Source organism: Carcharodon carcharias, chromosome 11 (assembly GCF_017639515.1).
Source record: "Carcharodon carcharias isolate sCarCar2 chromosome 11, sCarCar2.pri, whole genome shotgun sequence".
NCBI lineage: Eukaryota > Metazoa > Chordata > Chondrichthyes > Lamniformes > Lamnidae > Carcharodon > Carcharodon carcharias.
Window position 1 is genome coordinate 70,680,746 of NC_054477.1, and position 25,943 is coordinate 70,706,688.

The 25,943-nt window shown below is 41.1% G+C and overlaps 1 protein-coding gene across 4 annotated transcripts in view; it reads left to right on the forward strand.

Moving 5' to 3' along the window:
* The window catches only part of LOC121283852 (four and a half LIM domains protein 2), a 56,696-nt gene that overhangs the window by 18,712 nt on the left and 12,041 nt on the right, over window positions 1-25,943 (forward strand). For 2 of the 4 annotated variants that reach the window (XM_041198644.1, XM_041198643.1), the window contains 3 exons: window positions 317-498; window positions 14,177-14,351; window positions 20,019-20,188. In XM_041198644.1, the coding sequence (XP_041054578.1) occupies window positions 343-498; window positions 14,177-14,351; window positions 20,019-20,188 (501 nt within the window). In that variant the 5' untranslated portion in view covers window positions 317-342. Of the gene's footprint in view, window positions 1-41; window positions 145-316; window positions 499-11,122; window positions 11,335-14,176; window positions 14,352-20,018; window positions 20,189-25,943 lie in introns of those variants that run through there. The other 2 variants (XM_041198642.1, XM_041198645.1) reach the window with 2 other exon arrangements.

A 25,943-nucleotide genomic window follows, 5' to 3' on the forward strand; every position in this document is an offset into this window, starting at 1 on the left:
ATGACACAGGATTTTATTAGGCAGTCAGCCACTCAATTGCTTCAACACGACACTCACCAGATACTAGATGTGCAGCAGTTTAAACTACATGAATTCTAGGAGCTTGTGATCTAACACCTTAGCTCGTGTCTGACCAGCGGAACGGTGGGTGACTGACAATCTGCCACAATTTACATTTCTGACCTCACACTGAGAACTGTTGATCTTTAAATGCTTTTAGTTTTGTTATGACTGAACTGAGTCAAATGTAGTTGTGATGAAATGCATTGAGATAATCAGGGCTGTTTCAATTTCCTGCTCTTGTTTTGAATTTTAGGTGCTTAGAGCTTTCCAGAAAGCACAATGACAGAACACTTTGACTGCCACTACTGCAAGGAGTCCCTCTTTGGGAAGAAATACATCCTTAGAGAAGAGAATCCCTATTGTGTGAAGTGCTACGAAAGCCTTTATTCTAATACCTGTGAGGAATGCAAGAAACCAATTGCATGTGACAATAAGGTATATGATCCATCATCTTCATTCACTGAGGTGTGGCTGCATGTAATGCAATGTAGGGGTCTGATGTTTTAACAATACTTGTCTCCGTTCTGTACATTGGGTTGGGTTAATGGATACTGCCATACAAAAATGCTGATAATATTAATTCAGTTTGAGTTAGCTGTTTCATTATTGTGCTGTGCTCAATGGCAGCATTAAAAAAAATTAAGAACAACAGCAATTACTGTCCATCTGCTATTAGGGGGCAGGAATTGACAAGACATATAGTGCAGGCGAGACGAGAATTTTTCACCTGTGGAAATCAAATGCGTAACTTGTGAAACATATTGTGCATCTTAACTATAGTCTATTTTGGTTAATTCAAAGTTGCTTAATTCAAGCTGTCTGATAATTCAAATGCTTTGCATACTAAATTCTCACTTTGCTGTGTTATTTATGCTGCTTAATTGGAATTATTGGATAATTCAGATTTTTAGTCCAAAAACCTACTTCAGATTATCAAGAACTGATTGTAGCCTGTTGGTTTAGCATTTGAAGTTTATTCAAACTTTCTTTTGTCATGTGCCTTTTCTTTGTAACTTAGCCACTGTCTTCAGATGAATTTGCCTTTCATATGCACCTGCACTGTCAGCAGCAACACTGAGCTGCTGCAAAGACCACCGGTACTGAAAACTTACTAGTAACTGTCAGTATACAAGTATAATTTGAGACTTGATATGTGGAGCAAAATGTAGCATAGTTGGGAGGAACAGGTGGCTTTGAACCTATGGGTTCCAAGGCACTCTACTACTGTGGTTTTTCTCATGTCATGTCTGGATCTGTTGGGGATAATTGACAGAGATAGATAGCCATTATCAACTTTTGTTGTGTGATGTGGCTACCAGGATAGAAGAGGGCAAACCAGATGGCCATTGGTCTTTCTCTCACAATTGCTATTTCCTACATTAAGATGTGCTCTGTACCGTCTTGGTGTAACTCTCTTTTCTGGATTTGCCTTCATGCTGTAGAAGGCTGCCACAGTCTCCATTCAGTGCCCCACTAGTTTAGCACATCCATTTGGAAAGTTAATTGAATGAGGACTGAACAAACAATCAATCTAGTTTGTGACACTCAGCATTAGTATTTCAATGCTTGAAGCCATGCGCCTCTTCATATTTGCAATCGTTCTACCTGGTACACATCACAATTTCAACTGTATTTAATTTGAGAGTTTCTAGCATCAGGGAACCATTGTTCTTCTTATCTCACCAATTTTCTCAGCCAAAATACTCTCCCTCATACCCCATGAAAGTATTGAAAATATTTGGGTACAATTCTATGGATGCTAGAAACCTACTGTTAAGACTCACTAACATGAGCAATAGCAGTGGGAATGGCAGTCCCTGTCAAACAAATCTTGCTGCCAATTTCAATTGCATCATGATTCAATACTCACATGTGCACCTCCAGCAGGGCTTACTGAATATCGATCAGGAGCAAACACACTGTCCAAATTTCTTATCCTGAACAAGGCAGCAATTTGGTCAATTACTTCTTCAACAAACATCACAATAGAGATGAGTTACTTCAACGCAGATTGATGATGAAACCTGAAACATTCAGGTCTGTATGTCTCAGCTACTTGCTGAGCCAGCGTGGGTGCTCTTTTTTTCTGTTCCGAGTTCTTCTTCCCCCTTTTCTCAATTGGATCTTCCATGCAAAGTCATTCACATTTTTCTAACTTCTTTAGGTTGCTCTTTGTATCCTGCACTATTAACAGTTTGATAGATCAGGACACTAATCAATCTTTGGGCCTACTTCAGTATTGTTTGCAAATTCAATAGAGGCAGAGGGATTGGAGGGTTGGGGTGTGTAGTTGTGGTTGTGGAGCTCCAGGTCACCACCTGGGTGATGAGCAGGTTCTGTGGCAGAACCTGGCTGATCCTTATGTTTCAATCAATGGAATGAAGATTGGGCAGATTCAACAAAGAGCAGACAATGGGCTCCATCAGGTTACATTGCTGTGCCTGATTTATCCCAATTTTGTTGATTTGGTTTTCATTTAAAAGATTATCAGGTTACATTGATTTGGTTCCTTTAAACTTTGTCCTTGGTTTTACAGCTGACCTGAATTAGGGGCTGTGCCTGATTTATCCCAATTTTGTTGATTTGGTTTTCATTTAAAAGATTATCAGGTTACATTGATAATCTTTTAAATGAAAACCAAATCAACAAAATTGGGATAAATCAGGTTACATTGATGGTGAATAGTTAAAAGTGAGTCTCATGATGTACACAAAATTAGATTCAATGACTCATTCATTGATGTTCTCTTCCTGTGCACAAACATCAAATCCATTCATCCCGCCCGATTGTTTGTCCCTCTTCCGCGGCTACGTTCGCTGCCGGATGTCCCTGGAGAAGGAGCACGCGGTGTCTGCTGGCACTCTCGAGGCCTTCCGTGCTCGGTGGGCACCGCGGGGACTGGGGTGTTTTGTTGACCCCTTTAATCACATTTTGATTTAAAGTTTGTAAGTTTCCTTTAAAACTTTGTTCTTGGTTTTACAGCTGACCTGAATTAGGGGCTGTGCCTGATTTTTCCCAATTTTGTTGATTTGGTTTTCATTTAAAAGATTATCAAATCCATTCAGAAACCATGTGAGTTTTGAAGAACTGGGGAATGCAATGTTCTTGAGAAGCTATCACAGATATAAGCTTGAGCTTATTATTACTTGGTGACTATATGTTAATGAACCATATGCTAAGTGTTAAACCACTGACATTGTTTACTTTCTTGCAATTTTCTCCCCTTTCATGTTTTTTATCATCTCTGGGCTAGTTTTCTGCAATGCTACCCCTGCCAGCCTCCCAAGCTTCCTACACAAGCTCAAGCTCAATCAGGACTTTGCCTCTTGAATCTTGATTATGTTGAGTCCTGCTTACCTATTATCCCTGACCTGCCAACCTTCAGTGGTTGCCCATGTCCCAAACCGTTGATTTCAAAATCCTTGTCCTTTTCTATAAAAATCCTTCATGTCCTTGTTCAACACTATCTCAGCAACCTAGCCCTCCATTTTGGTCATACCTCCTGCTCTTCTAATTAAGGGCGACAAATTTAAGTGAGGCTGTTTTAATTTCCTCACTTAGTGACAAAGCTTTCAGGAGCATGATCCAGGGCTTCACAACTCCCACCAAAAACTGGGTGGAGTTTTGTGGGAATGGGGTGCAGGTCTTTCGCAGGCCAGTAATATCCCACAAACAGCAATGTTATAATGAGCAGACAATCTGTTTTGCACAGTGTATTTTTGTGGGCCAAGGAGGAGCATTCCTGTTGTGGATATTGCTTTAGGTGTGATGTCCCATATGGTAGAATAGCCTGCGGGCACTGTCTTGGCCCACACATCAATAGCAACATTTAAAATGTTTTCTTCTTTAAACAATCTCTGTTGATGAGTCCCTGAATTTTCCGAGATTGATAAATGGATAAAAATAATTTTTTCCCCTGTTTTTCACTTTCCAAAACCTGAATTTCCTTGCTCTTGGGTCATGTTTTGTGATGATCAATGCATGTGATGTGATGATCTATTTATATTGTGCAATGACATACCCACATTGAATGATGATCGATGCAAGTTGCATGATGACTTATACATGTTGCATGATGATCTATGTACATCACATGACTTATGCATGTAGTGCGATGATCTATGTACATTGTGTGATGATCTATGTGCATTTTATTTTATCTGTTTCTGGGATGTGATGGAATTGGGCCTTGAGAAGGTGGTGGTGAGCCGCCTTCTTGAACCACTGCTGTCCATGTGGTGCAGGTACACCCACAGTTAGGGAGGGAGTTCCAGGATTTTGACCCAGTGACAGTGACGGAACAGCAATATAGTTCCAAGTCAGGATGGTGAGAGAATTGCAGGGGAACTTCCAGGTGGTCATGTTCCCATGTATCTGCTGCCCTTTTCCTTCTACGTAGTAGAGGTCACAGGCTTGGAAGGTGCTGTCGAAGGAGCCTTGGTGAATTGCTGCAGTGTATCTTGTAGATGGTACATACTGCTGCTATGATGGTGTAGGGAGTTAATGTTTGAGGTGGTGGATGGGCTGCTTTGTCCTGGATGCTGTCAAGCTTCTTGAGTATTGTTGGAGTCGCACTCATCCAGGCAAATGGAGAGCATTCCATCACACTCCTGACTTGCGTCTTATAGATGGTGGACAGGCTTTTCTGAGCCAGGAGATGAGTTACTCATTGCAAAATTCCCACTCTCTGTCCAGCTATTGTAGCCACACTATTTATATGGCTGGTCCAGTTTAGTTTCTGATGAATGGTAAACCCAGGATGTTGATGGTGAGAGATTCAGCAATGGTAATACCATTGAATGTCTAGGGGAAATGGTTAGATTCTCTATTGTTGGGATTGTCATTGTCTGATACTTCTGTGGCATGAATGCCATTTGTCACATTTAGCCCAAGCCTCAATGTCATCCAGGTCTTGTTGCATATGGGCATGGATGGCTTTGGACCTGATGTTGGGAAAGGAAACAGTTAACTCACAAGGAGTTCATTTGCTAATTATCAGTTAACAACCTAAGTACCCATTTGGATGTATAAAAGGGAAAACATAATTGATTAACTCAAAAGAGTAAAAGGGAAAACAAGCGAGGCAAGTTCTGTCTGTAGAGATTGATGCACCAGAAAAAAAATTCCATCTGAAGGAGTGCGTTTTGGTCTCGATTTTTATTGCCAAACAGCTATTGGAACTTAACATCTGAATATTTGTGAATGGTACTGAACACTCAGTAATCTGCAGTGAATTTCTGCAATTCTGGCCTTATGATGGAGAAAAGGTCATTGTTGAAGCAGCTGAAGATTATTGGGCCTAGGACACGATCCTGAGGAACAGCTGGAGTGATGTCCTGGGATTGAAATGATTGACCTCCAATAACCACAACCACCTTCCAATGTGTTAGTTATGACTCCAACCAGTGGACAGTTTTTAACCCTAATTCTCATTGAATTTAATTTTACTAGGGCTCCTTGGGCCCATACTCACTTAAATGTTGCCTTGATATTAAGTGTAGTCACTCTCACTCACTCTCACTTCATCTCTGGAGTTCAGGTCCTTTGACCATTTTGACCCAAGGCTGTATTAAGGTCTGGAGTCGAGAATCCAAACTGAGCATCTGTGAGTCACTTGAGAAAATTATCAATGGCAGCTTCCAAAACTTTGCTGATGACTGAGAGAAGACTGATGGGGGTAGGGGGCTGTTGGGGGAGTGGGTGGTGTGGTGATAATTGGCTGGGTTGCATTTGTCCTACTTTTTGTAGACATAACGTACCTGGGAAATATTCCACATTGTTCAGTAATGCCACTGTTATAGCTATACTGGACCAGCTTGGCTAGGACCACAGCTAGTTCTGGAGCACCATTACTACTGCCGGAATATTGTCAGGACTTTTGCTATTTCCAGTGCCTTCGGCCATTTCCTGATATCACATAGAGTGAAACAAATTGGTGGAAAAATGGCATCTGTGATGCTGGGGAACTCAGGAGTGGACCGAGATGGATCTGTCGCTCAGCGCTACTGGCTGAAGATGGTTGCAAATGCTTCAGCCTTGTCTCTTGCTTCCCCATCATTGAGGTTTGGGATATTTGCGGAGCTGCCTCCTCTGGTTAGTTCTTTAATTATCTACCAACATTCATGACTGGATGTGGCAGGACTGCAGTGAATTGATCTGATCTGTTGGTTGTAGGACTACTATGCTCTGTCTATCGCATGCTGCTTCTGCTGTTTAGCATGCATGTAGTCCTGTGTTGGCACCTCATTTTTAGCTATGTTTTGTGCTGCTCCGTTCATGATGGCTTATGTCTGTTGTGTGATGGCTTAGGCACGTTGCATGATGACTGATGGCATTGTGCAATTACCTATGCATGTTGTGCAATGACATATACACATTGCATATTGACCAATTCACTTTGCACAATTACCTATGTATATTGTCTAATGTCGTACACATTTTATAATGTATGTATCTAGTATGCATAATCACATACCTAATGTGAAGTTTCCTGGGTCCTGACTTGGCAAGATTTAGTCATTAGAGGAGTCCTGCAAATGTCACTCTCCTAACTGGCAAAGGAAATTGTTTTTCTGTTGATAATTGAAGACTGAATTAGTTAAATGAATTGCCTCCCAAAGAATTACAAATCAGGCTATGGTGAACAATGCTCTCTACCAGCCATGTGGCTATTTTCTTATTGCTGCAATAGACAATACTTAATAATTTGCACTTTTAATTATTTAAGACTCAGATGCTATTCTAAAACAAAAACTTATCTTCTCTAATTTCTGCTTCTACTGAACAGAATAAGTTATTATGTTCAAAAAATCTTTTCTGATTAATTTGGAGTTCAAAACTATAGCAAACATTAGTGGCCAAACAATCCGAACTTGCTGCATGCAGTTTTCATAAAACAATCATTTTATTGCACAGCATTTTTACTGGTCATTTTCCATAATTTTTTATTCATACAGGGGATGTGGGTTTAGCTGGCTAGGCCAGCATTTATTGCCCATCCCTAGTTGCCCTTGAGAAGGTGGTGGTGAGCTGCCTTCTTGAACCGCTGCAGTGCATGTGGTGTAGGTACACCCACAGTGTTGTTAGGAAGGGAGTTCCAGGATTTTGACCCAGTGACAGTGAAGGAACAGCGATATATTTCCAAGTCAGGATGGTGAGTGACTTGGAAGAGAACTTCCAGGTGGTGATGCTCCTATCTATCTGCTGCCCTTATCCTTCCAGATGGTAGTAGTTGTGGGTTTGGAAGGTGCTGTCTAAGGATCCTTGGTGAGTTCTTGCAGTGCATCTTGTAGATGGTAAACACTGCCCCTACTGTGCATCAGTGGAGAATATTTGTGGATGGAGTGCCAATCAAACCAGCTGCTTTGTACTGGGTGCTGTCACGCTTCTTGAATGTTGTGGAAGCTGCACTCATCCAGGCAAGAGGGGATTATTCCATCACACTCCTGATTTGTGCTTTGTAGATGTTGGACAGGCTTTGGGGAGTCAGGAGGTGAGTTACTTGCCGCATGATTCCTAGCCCCTGATCTTCTCTTGTAGCCACAGTATTGATATGGCTAGTCCAGTTCAGTTTCTGGTCAATAGTAACCCTAAGGATGTTGATAGTGGAGGATTCAGTGATGGTAATGCCATTGAACGTCAAGGGGCAATAGTTAGATTCTCTCCTGTTGGAGATGGTCTTAGCCTGGCATGAATGTTATTTGCCACTTATCAGCCCAAGCCTGGGTATTGCCCAGGTCTTGATGATTTGGACCTGGACTGCTTCAGTATCTGAGGAATCGCAAATGGTGCTGAACATTGTGCAATCATCAGCGAAGATCCCCACTTCTGACCTTATGATGGAAAGAAGGTCATTGATGAAGCAGATGAAGATGGTTGGGCCAAGGACAGTACCCTGAGGAACTCCTGCAGTGATGTCCTGGAGCTAAGTTTTTTTTTATTCATTCATAGGATGTTGGCATCGCTGGCTAGGCCAGCATTTATTGCCCATCCCTAAATGCACTTGTTCAGAGGACAATTAAGGTCAACCATATTGCTGTGGGTCTGGAGTCACATGTGGCCAGACCAGGTAAGGACAGCAGATTTCCTTCCCTACAGGACATTAGTGAACCAGATGAGTTTTTACAACAATCAACAATGGTTTCATGATCATCATTAGTCTTTTAATTCCAGATTTTTATTGAATTCAAATTCCACCATCTGCCGTGGATTAAAACCCCGGTCACCAGAGCATTAACCTAGGCCTAGCATTATTAGTCCAGTGACAATACCACTGCGCCATTGCCTCCCCCAAAATGACTGACTGACTTCCAACAACCACAACCATCTTCCTTTGTGCTAGGTGTGACTCCAACCAGTGGAGAGATTTCTCCCTGATTCCCAGTGACTCCAGTTTTGCTAGGGCTCCTTGATGCCACACTCAATCAAATGCAGCAAGGGCAGTCACTCTCACCTCACCTCAGGAGTTCAACTCTTTTGTTCATGTTTGAACCAAGGCTGTGATGAGGTCAGGAGGAGTGGCCCTGGCAGAACTCAAACTGGGTGTCAGTGAGCAGGTTATTGCTGAGCAAAGTGCTGCTTGACAGCACTGTTGATCACCCCTTCCATTACTTTACTGATGATGGAGAGTAGACTGATGGGGGGGTAATTGGGTGGGTTGGATTTGTCCTGCTTTTTGTGTACAGGACATACCTGGGCAATTTTTCACATAGCTGGGTAGATATCAGTATTATAGCTTTATTGGAACTGCTTGGCTAGTGGTGTGGCAAGTTCTGGAGCACAAGTCTTCAGTACTATTGTCAGAATATTATCAGGGCCCACAACCTTGGCACTATCAGCTTGGCCTTCAGCCGTTTCTTGATATCGTGGAGTGAATTTAATTGGCTGAAGACTGGCATCTGTGATTCTGGAGACCTGAGAAGGAGACCGAGATGGATTATCCATTCGGCACTTCTGCCTGAAGATTGTAGCAAATGCTTCAACCTTATCTTTTGCACTGATGTGCTGGGCTCCCCCATCATTGAGGATGGGGATATTTGTGGAGCCTCCTACTCCAGTGAGTTTTTAATTGTCCACCAGCATTCACAACTGGATGTGGCAGGACTGCAGAGCTTAGATCTGATCTGTTGGTTGTGGGATCACTTAGCCGTGTCTATCACTTGCTGCTTATGCTGTTTGGCATGCAAGTAGTCCTGTATTATATCTTCACCAGATTGACACCTCTTCATTTTTAGGTATGCCTGGTGGTGCTCCTGGCATGCCTTCCTGCAATCTTCATTGAACCAGGGTTGATCCCCTGGTTTGATGGTAATGGCAGAGGGGGAATGGCCATGAGGTTACGGATTGTGTTCGAGTACAATTCTGCTGCTGCTGATGACCCACAGCACCTCATGGGTGACCAGTCTTGAGTTCCTAGACCTGTTCGAAATCTATCCGATTTAGTATGGTGGTAGCGCCATACAACACCATGGAGGGTATCCTCAATGTGAAGATGAGACCTCGTCTCCACAACGACTGTGTGCAGTGGTCACTCCTACCGATGCTAAGGCATGTTAAATCTTGTAAAAGAGAAAAACATAGATCATAGGTCATATTCATTGTATTAACTGACTAAACTCATAAATGGTGTTCTTTTGAGGGTTAACCATAGTAAGGCATGTCATATTGTTAGATTGGATGGAAAATGTGGCCTTTCACTTGAGATCACAAGCTAAAAGGCCCTTGCAACATGTGTTGCTAAGATTATCTTAGTATCAGTCCATCACCTATCATAAACTTTTCAGGAAATATAACTCTTTGACAGATTGTCATAAAAAACACATCTTGACTGGTTGAGACAAACCACAGGAGACACATGACAGACTTTAGAGAAGCTTTAAATGTTTATCAGAGTGACTGCAGACGAGGCACATTTATCAGCAGTTTCTGTATGTTTGTTTCCCTGAATACAGACCTATTTTCTCCTTTTAGAGTTAAAAAAGAAGTAAAGCTGAATAATAGCACTAATATCTACTTACAATTCAAACTGCAACAAGGAACACAGAGGGTACAGCATGACCAGATCTTGATTTGACACGGTCTCCAAAGTGAGGTTGAATGAATTTCTGGAGATATTTCTCATATCACAAGATGGCCATGTTTTGAATAACTTGTTGATCATATGTTAAACAGAAGGATTTCTGACCTTTCTTCCTAAATTTCTCTTCTGTTCTTCTGAAAATTATTTCTAGTTGGGCATAATTCCATAGCATGCCACAACTCTCCAATGCCTTGCCTCAGCAGATAGTCTTTATATCTGACCATAGAAAGTTGGTGTTGCCAAGCCTGATGAAGGCCACTCATACTCACACTACATGCATGCATGCGTACTCTCACACACACACATTTTACACACACTCACACAATTCACGCACTTCTCGCACACTTCTCGCACTCTCATACTTTATACCTTTTGTAGGGCTCTGTACCAGAACATGCCATGCACTGCCTGCTAAGCTATTTGTGTGCCTTTTTTGTCCCAAGAAATTCACTTGGGTACCTTGCTTTGGGATATTATATTGTGGAAATGTGGTTGTCTTTATATATTTTCAGCTGTTAAGCAAGTCTACACAATGAAGCAGTTCCTGGCCTGAAGTTTGAATATTTTTCAAATTTTTTCTAAACCCAGAGATTTATGTCATGTTTCTATCTCACTCACCACCACTTTCCTTTTCTTATATTATAATAGGTTATTAAATAAAAAATAAATAAAATGGGTACATGAGGCCATATTGTCATAAACTATGTAGTTGTCAAAGTGTTTGGTATAACTTTTATTTTCTCATCCCATTTTCTCCTCTGATTATCTCTTTCTATTACTTTCTTTTTAAGATTACAACTCATTTCACCATGTGACAGCTGCCCTCTACTATGTCACTCAAATAGTTATCCACTATGTATGAGTTTGAACTGTGAGTCAAGACAGGTTGGTTTACCACAGACTATGAGTGGAATCTTGTTGAGGCATCGGGGAACTCGCTTACCAGCTGGCGAGAGACCTGTATTGACTTTCTTGGGAAGGCCTGTCGAACCAGCCACCAACCAGGCAGTGGTGTGGCCAGCCACGGGCTTTTTCCTGGAATCAAGAGCCAATTGGAAGACTCGCCTAACAAGAGCTGCTGGCCAATAGAGGCCAGCAGCTTTTGTGCTCAGCAGCATCACTGGGGAGGCAGTGGCTGCTGCTGGAAGGACAAGCACTGGAGTTCCAGCATTGTAGAACTACCCAGGCCACAGGTAAGTAAAGTAGGTGGGGGGTTGAGTGGGGAGGGGTGCAGTTTCGTAAGGTGGTGGCCGTGCAGAGAGGGGTGAGGGGGTTGGCAGCAAGGGTCAGGGTATAGCTTTCAACGGGCCCCCCTCCCCGATGTCCAGTTTTGCAATCAAGCACTGAGTGCCCTTGATTGAGGGACCTGCCTCCACCCTGGAGTTGATGAACTGGTCTCACGGTTTTACCTGTCTTGCATGCTGTATGGTGACAGCCCCTCCTGGACCTGGGTTAATACCAGTGGCGGCGGGGTGTTGTCCTCAAATGATCATTAATTGGCCATTTATTGTCCTTATTTGGTGGTGTGGCAGGAAGGTCAACCATGGGCCTTCCTGTCCAGAGTTAATTCTGGTGGAGGAGGGAAGGCAGCGTGGTTCCAGTGCACTACTATCCCACTTAAATAAATGCCTTCCCTGCCTCCAAGCTTGGCACCAGTGAGAGCACATGATTCTGGCCTACATCATAGTGCAGGCCAGCCCAGTACTCAACTGATGATCATTCATTCTCATTTTTAGCAGGACAATGATTGGCTAATAAATAAACACTTGCTAATTTTATTAAAGAAAGGTATAGGCTAATTGTACCACTCACACTTCCATTCTGGTCAAGATCAACTCAAAACAGGAGACTATAAATAATAACAGAAAGTGCTGGAAAAACTCAGCTGGTCTGGCAGCATCTGTGGAGAGAGAAACAGAGTTAACATCTCAAGTCTTCTTCGGAACTCTGACAAGCTAGAGCACAAATTATATTTCACATTTGGGAGATGATGCCAGGATGATTTTTCCATTGAATTTATTTGATTTATTTCAGTGTTTCTTTAAATCATCAGGGTAATGAAGTAAGCTTCCCTTTTGTGACAATGCTTTGACACGAAACATGTCATATTTGGCACTATTTGTGCAATATACTTGTAAACTATAGAGTTAAGATAGGTGTCAGGGGGTTCTTTTTGCACTGAGTCATTGACCTCTGGATTAAGTTATCAATGCAAGATGTGGGTGTGATTTCCAACAAGAGTTCAAGATGGAATTAGACAAGTTCCTATAAGTGGGCTAAACTTGAGTTACAGAAGTAGTTGGGTTTATGTGGAATAGTGGTACACCCTCACCATCATCTACTGGAGTTTGCTTGATTGCTCCTGGGGGCAGAGAGGAATTTTACTGAGATTTTGCCCTCAGGTGTTATTTCTCTGCTTTTCTGCCTCTCCCAGCATATTGTTTGGTTATGGTGGGGTGATATGCTGGGTGAGATGGGTTTAATTGTGTCAGTAGGTTGCACCATGTAGGGCAGGAGAGGCTTGTTGGACCAGTTGGTATTTTCATGTCTTTTTTATGTTCATGCAGCTGTTGCTTGACAGTGCCCACCCACTGAGGTGACAGCAAGCAAATTGACCAGAGCAGTCTCCTGAGCCATCTATGAACCACTTTTTAATGTTTGCTATCCATCACTCTGTCTCTATAAAATGTAGACTGAGCCACATGCACCACACCAACTAAGTGTGCATGTGCTGTAACAGTAAAATAAAGTGCAATAAAAGGGATCAGTTTTAAAGGAAAACTACTTTCCAGCTTTACTTTCATTATGGTTAAGTGTTATAGCACAGCCGATGGCAAATGCTGAGTTGTTCAAATCCCAAAGGGAAACTTGAAACAACTGCCACAACTTGTTTTGCAATTTGTATAAATTTTGAGATGCATGCCCTGAATTCAGTAGTAATAAGACCACCAAGTCTTATAGGTTTTTAAAAAACTACATTAAACATTTATTAATGGAAGAAATGACTTTAAATACATTCATAGATCTCAAATTACCACTATGATAACTTCTAAATCCCCTTAATCAATCTAACTCCCAGTTATACTTTCATTAAGGCAACAGTAAGACACACAGATTTTAAAAGACCCAGGCAAAGAACGCAATACTCTGAACAGTCCAATTCAGTTCTCTTAACTTCAGTCCCTTGAAGACAGCAGCTTGAGACATAGATGCTGAAGGCTTTTCACACACTTGTAAGATCTTAAAATGTTTTCCCTTACAATATAGTCTTCTCTTCTTCATACATATCTTCCTCTTTGAATGCAAATACTCATTGTTTCATATGTCTTTGGACTTTATCTCCCTGACAATAAAACCCTCTCATAGCAATAAGTTTTACCAGCAAACTTTGGGCAAAATAAATGTACCATTTCTAAACTTCACCTGGCTAGGTGACACATTTCACGCCTTCTTTGAATGCAATCTAGTCTGGTTTATTTCAAGAAGCAAATGTTCCCTTGACACCTATGTTTGTAAACTTCCCCATGTTTATCTAAGTAACATTTCAAACTTACCCTCTCTTCTTAGATCAAAGTATCCGGATTAGCTGCCTCTAATTCAATTAAATCACACACACACACACACACACACACAGACACATCCCACTATTACTCTATTTTACAATAAACTCCAATAACATGAGAATTATTATACCTTCTTGACATTAAGCATGTTTTCTAAAGTAGTTTGCTAGCTTTTGCTCACATTTTCCATGAAGATAAATCTCCACGGGAGTTACTGCACTTCTACATTTTTAAGTTATTACTGCAGCACTTCCTGTCATATGTGCAAGATCATTTTTGTACAGCTCATGCGTTTAATTGTCAAACAAAAATGTAAACCAGAAACATCTGTGTTATCTACAGGACACATCCAAAATTCTCCCTACCCCATGGAAGCAAGGAACATGAACTTTAATGTAAACTGTTAAACATTTAATCTACAATTTGAGATGCTTCAGCTTTGCATCTTTATTGTATTGTTTAATTCCCACAGGACTTGTCCTATAAGGATCGCCACTGGCATGAAGCCTGCTTCCATTGCTTCCAGTGCAAACGGTCACTGGTGGATAAGCCTTTTGCTGCCAAGGACGATCAATTGCTCTGTACAGAATGCTATTCAAATGAATACTCCTCCAAGTGTCAGAGCTGCAAGAAGACAATAATTCCAGGTTAGAACAAAGTTTACATATATTAGACCTGTGGTGATTCAGGAGTTTTCTGATTTAAGAGTAACACATTTTCTAATAGAAGTTTGATTCTTCAAAACAGTAGGTATGGTAAAAATGTTCTTTCATTTCCTTTCCTCACTGATACATTGCACAATCCCAGTCTTACCTTCAGTCGAGGAGGCGCCAGACAAACACCTGGGTCACCATCTGTGTTGCTTCTAATTTCTACAGAGCAGAGGAAAACAGTTCCTAATAGTATTTTCCCTGCTCCTTCAGACAGGTTCCCTTAAGCCACAGGGTTCACCACCTATGGTAAGGGAATGAACTGGAAGTGTCCACCTGATGGGTGGTGGCAATGTTGACAGTTGGCTGATGTGAACATACCTACATACAAACATATGAATTAAGAGCAGGTGTAGGCCACTCAGCCCCTCGAGCCTGCTCTGCCATTCAATAAGATCATGGCTGACCTGAATGTAACCTCAACCCCACATTTCTGCCTACCCCAATAACATTTCACTTCCCAGTTAATCAAGAATATATCTAGCTCTGCCTTAAAAATATTCAAAGACTCTACCTCCACTGCCTTTTGAGGAAGAGAGTTCCAAAGATTTATAACCCTCTGAGAGAAAAAATTTCTCATCTCTTCTTAAATGAGCAACCCCTTATTTTTAAATAGTGACCCCTAGTTCTAGATTCTCCCACAAGAGGAAACATCCTCTCCAAATCCACCCTGTCAAGACCCCTCAGGATCTCAAAGGTTTCAATTAAGTTGCCTCTTACTTTCTAAATTCCAGTGGATACAAACTTAACCTGTCCAGTCTTTCCTCATAAGACAACCCACTCATTCCTGGTATTAGTCTAGTAAACTTTCTCTGAACTGCTTCTAACGCATATACATCTTTCTTTAAATAACATACACGATACTCCAGATGTGGTCTCACCAATTCCCTGTACAAATGAAGCATAACCTCCCTACTTTTGTAATCATTTCCCCTCACAATAAATGATAACATTCTATTAACTTTCCTAATTATCTGTTGTACCTGCATAGTAACCTTTTGTGATTCATGCACTAGGACACCCAGATCTCTCTGAATCTCAGTGCTCTGCAATCTCTCACCATTTAGATAATAAGCTTTTTTATTCTTCCTGCCAAATCATGCACTTTGATAAGAAGGATAGAGGCATAGACTATTTTCTAAATGGGGGGAGAATTCAGAAATTTGGAGTGCAAAGGATCTTGGGAGTCCTAGTCCACGATTCTCTTAAGGTTAACTTGCAGGTTGAGTCGGTGGTTAGGAAGGCAAATGCAAAGTTGGCATTAATTTCGAGAGGACTAGAATATAAAAGCCGGGATGTGCTGCTGAGGCTTTATAAGGCTCTGGTCAGAACACATTTAGAATATTGTGAGCAATTTTGGGCCCCGTATCTCAGGAAGGGTGTGCTGGCCCTGGAGAGGGTCCAGAGGAGGTTCACGAGAACGATCCCAGGAATGAAAGGCTTAACATATGAGGAACGTTTGAGGACTCTGGGTCTATACTCGGTGGAGTTTAGAAGGATGAGGGGGGATCTGATTGAAACTTACAGAATACTGAAAGGCCTGGGTAGAGTGGACGTGGGGAAGATGTTTCCATTGGTAGGGCACGGCTAGAACAGAGATGAGGAGAAACTTCTTTAGCCAGAGAGTGGTGAATCTATGGAATTCATTGCCACAGAAGGCTGTGGAGGCCAGGTCATTGAGTGTAGTTAAGACTGAGATAGATAGGTTCTTGATTGGTAAGGGGATCAAAGGTTACTGGGAGAAGGCGGGAGAATGGGATTGAGAAACTTATCAGCCATGATTGAATGGCGGAGCAGACTCAATGGGCCAAATGGCCTAATTTCTGCTCCTATGTCTTATGGTCTTATGGTCTTAAACTGAATCTTGCCACCTGGAGGGGCCGTAAAATTCCACCCATGATGATTCCAAATATTTGCAGGGTCTTGCTCACTGTAGCTTTGCGCAGCTATCAACGAGAGAGTTGCTGTGGAGTTGTGCCATCTCTAGCATTTTCTTACATGCCTCATAAGGGGTAGAACTTCCTCCTACTTCTTACTTGGTAAATATCATCGGGGACTCCACATGCTGGGAGTTAGTACTTGCCTGGCACTGTTGGGATCAAGCAGCATACTGGAAGCTGATATGCCAAGTGAGATAAAGTGTAGCAGCCACCAGTGAGGATGGTGGGGGGAGGGATGGGGCAGGGGGTGGGGGGAGGGGGAGGGAGGGGGATCATCCATGCTGATAATCATTTGATTTTTCAGCTACATGAAGCAGGTAGGCACCATTGATGCGCCCATTGTGACTCTTGCACCCACATGGAACCCCACCCTCTAGCTGATCCCAAAACTCTGGAACCCAGCAATAAAATTGATCTCAATTTGAAGCCAATGAATTTAAGAATTAGAAGTTATGCTGCTAGTTGGAGTGATCTATATCAGAATAAAACTGACAGTTCTGCATACAATGGCTTTCTTATGACTGTGATTTGCACAAATCTCAAAGGTCACAAAATAGACTAAGAAGTTCCCAATAATAAAGACTGACAACTGAAATCATTGTGGTTTTCTTTCTCTGTAAACTGTTGAGTTAAATATTTGGCTGAAGGACTGTAGTAGTTTTCTGTTCTGTTTGCACCGATGTCAGCAGGATAGCAGAAGTAAATTAACATCTGCAGCAAAACTGTTAAAATTCAATTATTAATAAGCTTTATATTACTCTTTCATATGTATACATGGGTTATTGATACTGCTGTACTCCCAAAAATGTAGCTGTTGTTCATGTACCATCAAGACAACTCTGTTTCAAGTATTACCCTTGACTCAGTGATAGTACTCTTGCCTCAGAGTCAAAAGATCATGGGTTCAAACACCCCATTCCAGAGACCCAAACATAATCTAAGCTGACAATCATTACAGACAGGGGAGAAAGGCAAACTGAACTCTTTTATTTTTCCCGCTGTTTGTCCGTGAGCGGAAGTGTTTTCATTTTTTGAAACCCTCTGTTTGTGAAGTCAATTTTAAAGTGAACCACAGCAAACCATCTTTAGGGTTAAATCAGATTATAGTATACTCATTCGTTCAAACCTGGGGGATGGTCGCAACTACATACTTACACAAGCACACAAGTAGGAGATAGGAAAAAGGAGTTTTGCAATACAAATAACTTAAAAGAAGAAAGGATCAAAGATATGTATATTAATAGTCATTTGGTAGTGCAGAACTTGAGTATTGCTGAAAAAGACATTTTGTCGAAGCTTTTCGTCTTCCACTCATCAGGATAATCGCAAGAATACCAATGCCAGGGGAAGCAACAACTTTATATTGTATGGGAAGAGAGTGCTGATTGGTTGGCAAGTGGACACTGATTGGTAGAGGCGTTGCCATGGAGAATGCACCAGTTAATGGTAACTGACAGTTAACTGGAAGCATATGGATATTAATTCAAGTGAATGCGAGAGTTCAGAGTGTTAGTGTCCAGTGAGGGTTCCTTCATGTAGGAGGTGAAGTTCAGGCGAGTTCAGTTAGCTGAAAACAGGAGTTGCAGAAGCCATTTAAAATTGGTGGTCTCTCAGCGAGATGAGGTTGATATACAGAGACTTGGTCTGCTCTGCAGGTGATGGCTTGAGGCAGACTTTGTCAGTCTGGAGCCCTGCTTTTGTGCTGACAGGCTGGATGTTACAGCAAACTGAGTTGGGAGTCTCAGAATGTAACATTAAGACATTCCAAAGGCCAGAAGAGCTTAGATCATGAGTTGTTGCCCATTGATGAGTCAGTTTCAGGTTAATGAGCAATTCCTACGCCTCTAGTCAAAATCCACTATTCACCTTAGCAGACAGATGGTGACTATTAGCACCTCCACAGATATGACAAGTTTCGATGGCTCTCACTTTGCTATAAGTCAAGGCTGGGGTTGACAGACCACCTGCTGGTCCCTGGTTTTATTGATTCTAATGGGTCCACACAATGATGGGCATGAGGTTCCACAAGGATAAGAGTTGAGCTTTTGTCCTATAACTACTGTTGGAAGTTTCCAGAACTGTAGCCAATTTGCAAATCATGTGACTTGTATCAGCCATATTTTGGTCCAGCAAAATCCATTTTCACATAAGCAGAAAATAAAGTTTGATTTAAACAGTTTATGATCCTTTCCATGTCTTTGAGACATGACACAGTAGTGAAAGAGAGCTGTACTGGCAGAGGTACTGACATATTTAAATGAGGTACCCTGTCTGCCCTTTCAAGTGGATATACAAGATCTCATGGCACTATTCAAAGAGGAGCTAGGGAATTTTCCTGCTATCCTATTCAATATTTATCTTTAAACCATCACCAAAAACAACTCATCTCATTCTGTTTGTGGGACCTTGCTGTACACAAATTAGCTGCTGTGTTCCCCTACATTACAACCTTGACTACACATCAAAAAATCATCATTAGCTTTGTGATGTCAGGAAAATTACTAAATAAACACAAGTTCTTTCTTTCTTCTTTGGACACTGGTAGAAAATGTTTTCATTCATTCTCTGGCTTATTAGTCTTTACATCTGCCCGATGTAATTTACTGCATCAGTGTTGACTAATTCTGTTTCTGCATATGTGGCAATATTGGAATATTGCTAAGCCGATACCTCAGACCTATTATCAAACCTAATGTTGGGCAATCATCCTTTCAACTTCATCACAGGCCTGCCACAGCAAAGTGTTGTTTGCATAACACATTTCATTTTAACTGTTTACTGTTTATTTGATATGGCTGTTATATGCAACTTCAACCATTGCAAATAGATGATGACCACATGGTGCATCCACCACATGCTGCATGTTATATCCAACTATCATATGAAGTTGATGATCATTTGGCCCAGCTGCTAACTGTCAAAAATGAATGTTATGCCATGTTGAATGATCATAGAGAGGGTTACTGTCACATAAAGATTTTAGTCCCATTGCTGAATTGAAAGTCATTGGGATTGAGATCACTCATTTAAAAATAAAACTAGAACAGTTCTGTCATAAACTCAAAGTTGCCCTTCCCCAAGTAATGCCACTACCCGCCCACTGTACCACATACACATGCTACACACACACATGTGCAGGTAACAGCTGAAGAGATTCAATGCTGAGAAAAGCCATGCTCCAAATGTCATATTTTTGAAAGAAGATGTCTGCAACAGATACTAATTTCAGAAATGCATTGGTAGTCCTTTCTGCCATTGATCTTTCTTTGTGGCTGTCACTGAACCAGGAATAATGAGCTGAGGTCAGCAGAATGACTCCACAACATTAGTATCAATAAAGTTGATCTTTATTGGGTAAACTTTGCTATCTTTCAAACAGATGGTAGGAGAAGAATTATTTTTTCATGGTTTAGCATCTTTAGCTGACACATATTCTGAGAAAATGTAATTTAATAGATGTTTTAATTTTATTATATTACAGGTCATTTGCTCAGTTCAGCTTCAGCTGGCAAGATCTAATAATAATGCCTTGTACAGCACGCTCCATGGGCGGCTTACAAGAAGATCTATTGCATATTCTTTACTTTTCAAAAATTTCTCGGTAGAAATAGGAGAGGTAACATCTGGATTTTAACTTTCCTTTGCACCTCTTACTAAAACATAGGCAGTCGCAAGATGGAGTACAAGGGTAACAGCTGGCATGAGACTTGTTTCATCTGTCACCGCTGCCAACAACCAATGGGCACAAAAAGCTTCATTCCTAAGGACAATGAGAACTACTGTGTGCCTTGTTATGAAAAGCAGTTTGCCATGCACTGTGTGCAGTGCAAGAAGGTGAGCCACGTATTGCAAAGTCTGCGGCTGGTAATTCTTTCAATGGATCTAAACCAATTGTGTGATGCGGCACGGGGCCATTCAAATCAAGAAAGCTCAGCTTTCTTTGTGTTAAGCTAATTAAATCCAGTGGCAAGCACCAGGGACACCAGAGTTGACTTCAGCACCATTAAACCTAAGGAAAAGAAAAATCTTCCAGGATTTCCATTCCCGAATGTTGGTTAGCAATTCCTACTTGAAATTTGTACATAAATGTTGAGAGTAGTTAAGTGAGTTTGGAATTCATCAAACAGATTGTTGAGGATCCCAAGGCCATTCACAATTTGATTTCACTGGTGAAGAATTGTTAATTAGCCAAGACAGCAGATGGCTGCTGGCATGCAAAGGCAGGAAATTAGGACAAACTTTTGGAAATTAAAATAACTCAACCATGCACTAGGTACCAACCATTTTCTGCTGCCTTTTTGGCCCTTGCCTCCAACAAGTGATTTTTAAATTTATTTATCATTTCATGGTATGTGACCATCACTGGCCTTTGCCCATCCTTATTTGCCCTTGAATTGAATGGCTTGCTAGCCCATTTCAGAGGGCAGTCAAGAGTCAACCACTGTGGGTCTGGGGTCACATGTAGGCCAGACCAGGTAAGGATGGCAGATTTCCTTCCCTAGACATTTTTGAACCAGATGGGTTTTTAACAACAATCAATTATAGTTTCAAGGTCTCCATTACTGAGACTAGCTTTCAATTCCAGTTTTTTTTTATTAATTGAATTCAAATTCCACCAGCTACCATGGTGGGATTTGAACCCATGTACCTAAAGCATTCGCCTGGGCCTCTGGATTACTAGTTTAGTGACATCACCACTTCACCACCGTCTCCCCATGGTGAGGAAGCCATGGACATTTTTACCATCAAGCTAGGGATTGTCCCTATTCAGGTGCCCCCCGTCTACAGCTTCTTCCCTCTTTCCCTTGCCCAATAATTAATACTCCCCTCAAGTTCTCCCCTACCCAGCCATGAACCACATCTTTCTCAATTTCTTTCTCATGTTGCCCTCGCCCTCTCTGGGCCTATTTTGTCCATGTGGCCCACCTCATGTTTCCTTGACCCCATTCCAACTAAACTGTTGGCCACCCAACATAGTTTCCTGGTCCCCAGGCGAGCTATAGATTATAAATGGCTCCTCCTCCTCAGGTAGTGTCACTCTCTTCCAAAACCACCTTCACATTCCTTCTCAAAAACCTCTGTCTTTGCAAACTACCACTCCTACTCCAGTCTCTCTTTGCTCTGCATGTTGCCACCTCCCAAATTAAATTTCCATTTCTCCCACTGCACTGACATGGCCTTAACCAAGGTCATGAATGGCATAATCTCTATGATTGTTTGCATTACCCCTTCTTGTTCTCCTTTACCTCTTTGAAGCCACTGGCATGATCATCTACAACACCCTCCTCCAATGGCCCTCCTCCATTGTCAGGTTCGGGGGGAATTCAATCCTTATTCAATCATAATTATCCAATCATAGAAAGCTGACTTTCAGTGATGACTTCTATTCCCACTCCCGCACTGTAACCCTTGGATTCTACCCTTGGCCCCCACCCTCATCTTTTTTCATATGTTACTCCTTTGAGACATCATCTGCAGACATGGGTGTTGATTCTGCATTTAAGTTGCTGACACCCAGCTTTACCTCTCCACCACCTTTCTTGACCCTTCCACTGTCTTTATGTTGTTATAATTGAATCATATAATCATAGAAATTTTACAGTACAGAAGGAGGCCATTTGGCTCATCGTGTTTATGTAAGGTCTGGGGTTTGTTTTAATTTAGTTGTTAGACTTAGGTCAATTACAATTACAATGACATATTAATTTGGGGGAGCTGATCTAAAAGAGACTGTCAGTTCAGACTAGCCATAGACCATGTCGGGTATAAACGCGTTTTCACAAGCTTCATAGAATTTATTAAGTTTATCACAATAAGTACAAATCATGATACTTATCAAAACACAGCAGTAAGCAGTCGCATTCACTGTGGAATACCATTCCTCAATCTCCGGTCGACTGTGGCACTCATCTCTTGATTGAAGCCCATCTTCTTTTTTCTGTTCTCGATAATGCTGTGTGCTTTGGCGTCTTACAAGTTCTTACTTAATACCCTTTTCCAACCCTGGGTCTGTTCCATATTAGGTAAAACTCGTTTCCTAACTACTTGATTGATTGGTAATTACCTCATTGTTCTACCAAAGCTATACCTTGAGCTGACATGTATTTCAAGACCCTCATGATCATATGATTCATGTCTCTGTCATTTGCATGGGCTTCAGTCTCACACTTCCTTCATACTGTTAACTCAATGCAACTCATGCCTTTTGTCTTTCACAGCTCTTAGGCCGAAAGGTCACATCTTCTGCTGCTGTGGCTCTGTGGTCACTTACCCAATAATGTCAGCTTAAAAGAGTCAATGTGCACAGTCTGTTTTCACAACTTTTTACTGGATAGGTATATTTACTGTCTTTTACTGGGCAAAGGGTGAGAAGTTTCCCTGAGACTGTCCATAGTTTAAAGCATTTCCAGTAAAGTTTTATATTAACTGAATTAACCATTTTACATTGCTTCTCAGCATTTCATATCACTTGTACAAAACTTTAATTAATATTTAACTTAACTGCAAAACATGATGGATATGTTATGTTACAGACAGAATACAATGTCAATGAATATATTTAAGGATATGACAGCCAAGCCTTATAGTATTATAATTATAAAAAGAAAGCCTAATCATAGAACATTCTCACTTTAAAGTTAAAGGAATCTGATCCCTCAATAATCAAGGTTTGGAAATATTGTAAAGTTTTCCATAACAATATGCTACAACCTTCTACAATTTTACATTCAATCCCAGTGCCTTTCATACCCTTCTTCACAGTAATTTCTCTTTTTTTAATAGTGTCAGTGACCAACATTTTCATTCTCAGGTTCTTAATTACACCTCTCATATACCTGAGGGTGATTGCCAATATCACATAAATAACCAGCTGAACATACAATAGCATATGTGATGTTATTCTTATCCAGGAGGTTACCTCAATATTTGAACTGCTGTCCCACCAGCTGCTATCATCTACTTCCTCTATCTCCTTTTCCATTTCTTGCTTCCTTTGCCTCAATACATAATACCATTCAGAGGAATGGTAAATTTCTTAACTGTGTTAGGTATTCTGGGAGCGGAGGAATGTCATAACCAAACTTTGATAAATACTGGTGTAATGATTATTTTATCTCATCCATGGCTTGGGTGATCAGATCATCATGGCGATGTAAGGATTGGAGGACTCTCCCTCCAACCACAACATGATATTCAGGTCTTAAGCAGAAGGTCTGAATCCTGCAATCACATGTCTGTCCTCCATATATATACTTTTCTCTACGGTGGTAACACAATATTCCCTGTTGCCTTGGTATGCTACTCTAGCTGAAAATTCCTTTCCCCTTGTCACTTTCAAGTGCAATTGGGTACTTCTGATCCCAAGTGAATCCACAAGCTGGGGCCGTTCACTTTGTGACATTTATATGGACAGATAACATCTCTATTTTCCTCTCATCTTTTCAGATCTGAGGACACCCAAGTGCTATCCTTTATCTATGCTAAATATTCAGGGTGGTCTTGGGACTGGACAACATGCTCATCCTTTACTACACCAGTACTCTCCACTCTAAAGATGGGGTTTTGCCCAGTTAAGTGACTTAGAATGGGGTAATGTAACACCAGACCTAATAATCTGGTCTTGCTAGAATACTGATGACATCTTTGTTGTACTGGATAGATGTGAGCTAGCCTATTTACTTAACATATAATGTTCCTGAGATTAAATTTTGATAATGCCCTCAAATGATTGTCTGAGATCCAGGATGGCAGTTAGCCACTCAATACTTTACATGGGTTAGAACATACAGGTTAGAAATGTATGTTCTATCAACAATGACCCATACATTATGCACACATCACTTTATCATGTGCATTTCTATCTTCCCTTATTAATTTGGTAATTGTATGTGCATGGGACTCTAAAGTTTCTAAGATATCTGTTAAGCATACTGTCATGGTTCTATCTTCAGTCAACTCTCTCCTCTCTACCTTATTCATTTTTGTCAATATCTTCCTTAACTTATTCCTCACTTGCTTAACTGAATAGTGTAATGATGCTATATCCCAGCTGTTCCGGAGTTAAAAGTTGTGGCATCATCATTTATAAGACCTTTTTGTGCTCTGCTCGTTCCATCATTCTGGTGAGATTTAACTCACTCATGTTACTCTGCCTGTTCCATTGATACACATCATATATCTCTTTTACCTTATCCTCCTCTTCCATTATTCCTGCTTGTTTCCAAAAGTCCCACAATATAACACCTCTAGCATTTTATCCACCAGTTCCATAGTTTCCTGGGGACACCAGTTTGGTAGGCCTTGGGCGGTCAAATTGATAGTGACAGATAGAACTTCATCCTGTACATTATTATATACCTTATGCATGGGAATAACAACAAACCCATTTTGGGGACCAGGTTGACATTCAGAACATTGGATATACTCATTACTAATAATGCTCTGCTCCTTCCCTGCTGATTGTTTCCTTTCTGATAATAACTTTACTACCTGTGTGACCCATAGAGAGGTGACAGGCAGGTAGGGCCCAAGCAAAGATTTTCACTTCTGATTTAATATAGGAGGGCTTCGGTTCTCTTGTTTTGTTCGTCTGAAAGGTTCCTCCAGCTGCTATGGATCCATCTCTCCCCTCACAGTGTTTAAAACTCTTACACCCCATTACATCCTTAACCTGATCTCCAATACCATATGGATTTCCATCCCTTGGGTAGCTGGAGAGTGCATACCTATTCTCTAAATCTATCGCTGAGCAAACACATATAGTTTCCAGAATCTATTTTGGACCATCGATGAGGCCCACATAATTTGTAACGATTAGGGGCTGAAATTGCAATTCGAGTTGGAGTGGTTTTAGGGTCCCATAAGTTTCCTACTGATTCCTATTCATCTTTTCCCATGTCTTTGTCTAAAGAAAAACACCTCACTGCTTCTCATTTTGGTATAATTCTTATCTGTCTTCCATTTAAACTTGCACTTAATGCGTACTCTGTGTTCCTCTTTAATTTCCCATATCTTTCGGTGTGCAATCAAAGGCGCATGATTCCCAGAGGCTTTCCCAGCTCCTGAGTACATACGAAGCCTCTGATTTGTCCTGTAAAATTCCATGGCTTTTCTACCCCTTTGGTCACCGGTGATGCTATTGGTATCTCATTAGAGGCAAAGACATCACTGTCTTCTCTATCCTCCCAGTTTTTTCCTGCTGGCTCTTGACCTGGATGCATAGTGACCTCATTGCAACTGTCCCAGACTGTCGGTAGCGATTACAAGAATGAGTTAGAATGCTAGTAGGCACTTCATCTTTCTTACCTTTATAACAAAAGAAAACCAAGCCTAGCATTCACGCTTCACAGTTTTTAAATGGTTAATGTGGAACCATTTCAACTTTGGTTCCTGCTTAGGCCCAAATGCAACATTTAATAGGCAGGATTAAATTTGTCCATAATTGTGTACAGTCCTGTACATTTCACATCAAGACCATTTCCTGGGAGTGTAGTTTTGCAACATCATGTGATATCCTATATTATATTGAAATGGGTTTACTTTTCTGTCAAAATATTTCTTAATTTGGTTCTGTGATTTGCCTGTGTTT